General features: G+C 40.5%; 1 protein-coding gene across 1 annotated transcript in view; it reads left to right on the top strand.

Moving 5' to 3' along the window:
- Window positions 1-6,000, top strand: part of LOC135517576 (serine/threonine-protein phosphatase with EF-hands 2-like) — an 11,089-nt gene continuing 5,089 nt past the window's right edge. Inside the window, exons 1-10 of the mRNA XM_064942005.1 lie at window positions 1-52; window positions 174-191; window positions 359-367; window positions 765-892; window positions 1,146-1,200; window positions 1,453-1,628; window positions 1,858-1,972; window positions 2,087-2,133; window positions 2,258-2,424; window positions 5,277-5,313. Of these exons, the coding sequence (XP_064798077.1) occupies window positions 1-52; window positions 174-191; window positions 359-367; window positions 765-892; window positions 1,146-1,200; window positions 1,453-1,628; window positions 1,858-1,972; window positions 2,087-2,133; window positions 2,258-2,424; window positions 5,277-5,313 (804 nt within the window). The remainder of the gene's footprint in view (window positions 53-173; window positions 192-358; window positions 368-764; window positions 893-1,145; window positions 1,201-1,452; window positions 1,629-1,857; window positions 1,973-2,086; window positions 2,134-2,257; window positions 2,425-5,276; window positions 5,314-6,000) is intronic.

Here is a 6,000-nt window from a genome sequence, read left to right as displayed (position 1 = left end):
ATGGGATGTGGCTTTGCAAAATCAGACCAGCTGAAGAAACGCGACAGAGAAAGTAAATGCTTTTTCTCATGTATTATCACCTCTATAAACAATTAAACCATTATAAACCAGTTTGGATTAGCCTAGAGAGAAATGAACTAATCTTTTCTGTCTTGTTTTTCTGTTACTTATAGCCAGCCTCTTAGTCCCAGGTAAAGTCTTACAATTCAACATTTGGTTAATTCAAATTTGTTTTCAAAATGGACATCAATGTTATTATCAACATCACATACAGTGCACGATAACACTTGATTAACTATGATTAACACTTGTACTTCTTTGGTTTATGTGTCTTTGTTACCTACAACGTGATGTGAAGCTGCCACAGGTGAGTCAGTCAGTCTTCAGCTCGAGGACTAAATCACTACAGATCATTATGGGGTATTTGAGGATCTGAATTTGTAATCTATGACTGAGTGCTCCAGTAGTTACCATTAACATTATCATCAGACAAGCTAAGAATAGCTGTAGAACTCTTCAGACGGGTATCAGTCTACAAATAGCTGTAATACTGCTTTAAAAAAAAACTGAAGTGAAACAACTAAAGATATAGTAGGTCCCATAATGATAACTAGCTACAATTGCACGGTAAACCTGTGTGTTCTTTTGGTAATGGGATCGCGATAGCAATGAGAGGGTTGTGAGTTCACGTCCCACAAGGATCACATACTGTAAGTGCCTATGTGTTGTAATATGCTCTCTCCCGACGCTACTTATTCCCCCAGCAATGAGGGCAGCTCTACTAATCCAACGTTGGTACCGTCAGTACGTGGCACGGCTGGAGATGAGACGCAGGTGCACCTGGAACATCTTCCAGTCCATCGAGTATGCAGGAGAGCAGGATCAGATTAAGGTGGGACAACAGACATACATACATACATACATACATACATACATACATACATACATACATACATACATACATACATACATACATACATACATACATACATACATACATACCTAGCATTGCGGGAAAACTACACATTCATATGACACCATGTGATTATTTTAGTTTTCTTTTCAAATAGAATTTAATCAATTATGTATTTTCTTCTTCTTCTTCTTGTTCTTCTACTTCTTCTTGTTCGACTTCCTTATCTCAGCTCTACAACTTCTTTGGCTACCTCATGGATCACTTCACTCCAGCCAGCAGTGAGCGTAAGCTATCCTCTCACCTCTTCCCCAGGCTATAGGCGAAGAAGTCAGGTGTACGAGATTAGGGATGTGTCCCAAATGGCACCCTATTCTTCATATTGTGCACTACCTATGGGCCCTGGTCAAAGGTAGTGCACAACATAGTGAATACTAGATTGCCATTGGGGATGCAGCCCAGCTTTCCTCCCATTAGCTCATTTGACTAATTACCTACAGTACGTCCTCTGAAAAACCTGTGTCCTATCTCTATCTTAGGGAACCTGATCTCACACATCTTCCGTGAGAACAACATCTGCCGTAATGTAGATTGGGAGAGGTACTTCTGCTACAAGAGCATTGAGGTACCAAAGCTGTACTCTGGTCCCCATCTCTCTTTCCCCATAACATGTTCCAATGCAGCTGAGCTGGTGGAGGCCTTCAAGAACAAACAAGTAGGTATTCCTACTCACAAGTGATCCAGCAAGCAAGTGTAGGCAGGGCCATCAGTGGCCTCCATGTGCCAAACATCCATTCTACCACCAACTGTTGGGCAGAGGCTTGCCATTATGCTAGTTTTCTCTGCTGACTGCCGTCTGTTGTTGACTTTCTACTAACGACTTTCCTCTCACTTCTCGTTTTCCCTCAAGCGTTCTGTTCTTCTCTGTCTGTTTTTCCCAGTAGCAGCTCCATTCTCGCTATGTCCTTCAGCTCCTTGGGGAGACCTGGAGACTGCTGAGGATCCTCCCCAACATCAGCCAGATCTCCACCTGCCACAGCAAGGAGATCACCATCTGTGGTAGAAACATAACCACACATCAGGCTTTTAAACAATTCACTGGTTGTATAGCTTTATTGCTTCTTATGTTTTACCAACTTGTCACTCACTGGTAAACCCTCTCCCTCCCAACAGGAGACTTACATGGGCATCTGGAGGATCTTTTGTTGGTCTTCTACAAGGTGGATGCCACTTTTTTGTCAACGCACCACATTACAATTCACATGACATGGTTCCCATTCATAATGAAGGCAAACTAATTTAAGCTTTCTTTGTATTTGACATGTGCTTACCTATCCTGATTAGAATGGTTTACCATCATCTGAGAAGCCTTATGTCTTCAATGGAGACTTTGTGGATCGAGGAAAAGATTCCCTGGAGATCCTCCTCATCCTGTTTTCCTTTCTCCTGGTCTATCCTAATGATGTCCATCTGAACAGAGGCAACCATGAGGACCATATCGTTAACCTAAGGTACTATCAGACATACTGTATGTACAGTATAATCCCTGCACTAACATACATAACATGGACATGTCTACTTCTGCTAAGCTTCCCAGTAAAGCAATGAAAACAGTCAAGCAGTGCTAAAAATAGCCCACATTAACATATGTAGATGACATTCCTATTCTGACAATTCTGAAACTTACTTAGATAATACCTTTGATGATACATGGTTATGACATCTACAGAAAATACAGAAATGCCAAAGCTGTAGGTGTTGCCGTTTACATTCAGAACAAGTGATCGCACTACAGTAGCCATATCTAGGAAAACCAAACTTCCAAAGGCTGGGCCTAATATAGTGTATAAGAGGTCATACAATATGTTTTGTAGTGATTCCTATGTTGTTGATGTAAATAATACAGTGCCTTGCGAAAGTATTCGGCCCCCTTGAACTTTGCGACCTTTTGCCACATTTCAGGCTTCAAACATAAAGATATAAAACTGTATTTTTTTGTGAAGAATCAACAACAAGTGGGACACAATCATGAAGTGGAACGACATTTATTGGATATTTCAAACTTTTTAACAAATCAAAAACTGAAAAATTGGGCGTGCAAAATTATTCAGCCCCCTTAAGTTAATACTTTGTAGCGCCACCTTTTGCTGCGATGACAGCTGTAAGTCGCTTGGGGTATGTCTCTATCAGTTTTGCACATCGAGAGACTGAAATTTTTTCCCATTCCTCCTTGCAAAACAGCTCAAGCTCAGTGAGGTTGGATGGAGAGCATTTGTGAACAGCAGTTTTCAGTTCTTTCCACAGATTCTCGATTTGATTCAGGTCTGGACTTTGACTTGGCCATTCTAACACCTGGATATGTTTATTTTTGAACCATTCCATTGTAGATTTTGCTTTATGTTTTGGATCATTGTCTTGTTGGAAGACAAATCTCCGTCCCAGTCTCAGGTCTTTTGCAGACTCCATCAGGATTTCTTCCAGAATAGTCCTGTATTTGGCTCCATCCATTTTCCCATCAATTTTAACCATATTCCCTGTCCCTGCTGAAGAAAAGCAGGCCCAAACCATGATGCTGCCACCACCATGTTTGACAGTGGGTATGGTGTGTTCAGGGTGATGAGCTGTGTTGCTTTTACGCCAAACATAACGTTTTGCATTGTTGCCAAAAAGTTTAATTTTGGTTTCATCTGACCAGAGCACCTTCTTCCACATGTTTGGTGTGTCTCCCAGGTGGCTTGTGGCAAACTCTAAACACCACTTTTTATGGATATCTTTAAGAAATAGCTTTCTTCTTGCCACTCTTCCATAAAGGCCAGATTTGTGCAATATACGACTGATTGTTGTCCTATGGACAGAGTCTCCCACCTCAGCTGTAGATCTCTGCAGTTCATCCAGAGTGATCATGGGCCTCTTGGCTGCATCTCTGATCAGTCTTCTCCTTGTATGAGCTGAAAGTTTAGAGGGACGGCCAGGTCTTGGTAGATTTGCAGTGGTCTGATACTCCTTCCATTTCAATATTATCGCTTGCACAGTGCTCCTTGGGATGTTTAAAGCTTGGGAAATCTTTTTGTATCCAAATCCGGCTTTAAACTTCTTCACAACAGTATCTCGGACCTGCCTGGTGTGTTCCTTGTTCTTCATGATGCTCTCTGCGCTTTTAACGGACCTCTGAGACTATCACAGTGCAGGTGCATTTATACGGAGACTTGATTACACACAGGTGGATTGTATTTATCATCATTATTCATTTAGGTCAACATTGGATCATTCAGAGATCCTCACTGAACTTCTGGAGAGAGTTTGCTGCACTGAAAGTAAAGGGGCTGAATAATTTTGCACGCCCAATTTTTCAGTTTTTGATTTGTTAAAAAGTTTGAAATATCCAATAAATGTCGTTCCACTACATGATTGTGTCCCACTTGTTGTTGATTCTTCACAAAAAAATACAGTTTTATATCTTTATGTTTGAAGCCTGAAATGTGGCAAAAGGTCGCAAAGTTCAAGGGGGCCGAATACTTTCGCAAGGCACTGTATGTGTTGGTCTGTTGTGTGTAATGAGGAACAACCAGATGCTGCAATTTACACATTTTTGACGTTGCTTATCTCAGTTACTAATAAGCATGCACCCATTAAGAAAATGACTATAAAAACTGTTAAATCCCTGTGGATTGTTGAGGAATTGAAAAATGGCATGCCTATTATTGACTGAGCAATTAGAAACAGCAAATAAGTCTGGCTACATAACCGATTTGCAAACAGGGCAGAACAGCTCTACTTATTTTTGGAAGAAGTGTTGACATGCTGAATTCACCGAGGTGTATGTTAATTAAAACTACTAGCACATAGCTCAGACACCCATGCATACCCCACAAGACGCGCCACCAAAGATCTCTTCACAATCCCAGAGTCAAGAACAGAACATGAGAGGTGCACATAGAGCCATGGCTAAATGGAACTCTATTCCACATCAGGAAACTGATGCAAGCAGTAGAATTGGATTTCAAAAACAGATAAAATACACCTTATGGAACAGCAGGGACTGTAAAGAGATACACATAGGCACAGACACATACATATACACATGATAAGACACGCACTCTACACTCGATCACCTGGATGTTGTATTGTAAATATGTGGTGATGGAGTGGTGGCCTGAATGTGATGGGTAAGGTGTTATGAAAAGTAATGTCATGTAGTATTTTAAACTGTATGTATGTTGCTGGACACCAGGAAGAGTCATTTCTGCCTTAGCAGCAGCTAATGGGGATCCATAATAAATACAAATACAAATACAAAAAATATCTTCTTCTCTGGTATTCCCCAGTAGAAACATCATTCAACACACGTTTCTTTCCCCCCCAGATATGGCTTTACCAAAGAGGTGCTTGGAAAATACAGGGTAGGTCTCACCTTGTGTCATTCTATAACATTGGATACTTGTTCAAATTGCTTTGCCTCTGCCCCAAACCAAGTGTTTAAAAAAAAACTATGATTTTCCCAGGGGAGTCCTATTTATTTGATATGGATGAACCACATCAAAGGGAATTTATTCTGCTAATCAGAATCATCTAATTTTCCTGAGTATTATGTTAACCAGTGATCAGAGTCCACTTATATCAAGCCTATCTATTTCAGTGTGTAATGTAGGTCACTCTCCCTCTTGACTAAGGAGATTACAGGATCTTTCTCTCTGTCAACTGTGTGACTCTTCGTGACTCTCTTTCTCTTCCTCTTCCTCTCTATCTTTGTGTGTTTGTGTACGTGTGTCAGTCAGTCAGTCTTAAATAGGCAGCACACTGACCCAGTTAGTCAGGAATACCTATTTGTTTTAGGTTACATGGTTACAGTAGCCAATGGATAAACTGTTGGTAGATAACACCATCCACATCCGCTTTGTTCTTGATTAAAGACCTACTGTATTTGATGTGTTAATAGTGTGTATCCCAAAAGGAAAAAATAGCACTACACAGGTTACTGCACAGGCCTTATAGTTTTCAATATAATCAATGACGCTGACATGTTGAATCTTATACTAACGTATGCATAATAAGAAATATTCTGATTGACATTGTTGTCACTTGACTTG

The sequence above is a fragment of the Oncorhynchus masou genome, chromosome 28 (assembly GCF_036934945.1).
Source record: "Oncorhynchus masou masou isolate Uvic2021 chromosome 28, UVic_Omas_1.1, whole genome shotgun sequence".
NCBI lineage: Eukaryota > Metazoa > Chordata > Actinopteri > Salmoniformes > Salmonidae > Oncorhynchus > Oncorhynchus masou.
Note: the sequence above shows the minus strand (reverse complement) of the source record. Positions and strands in the feature narration are given on the sequence as shown.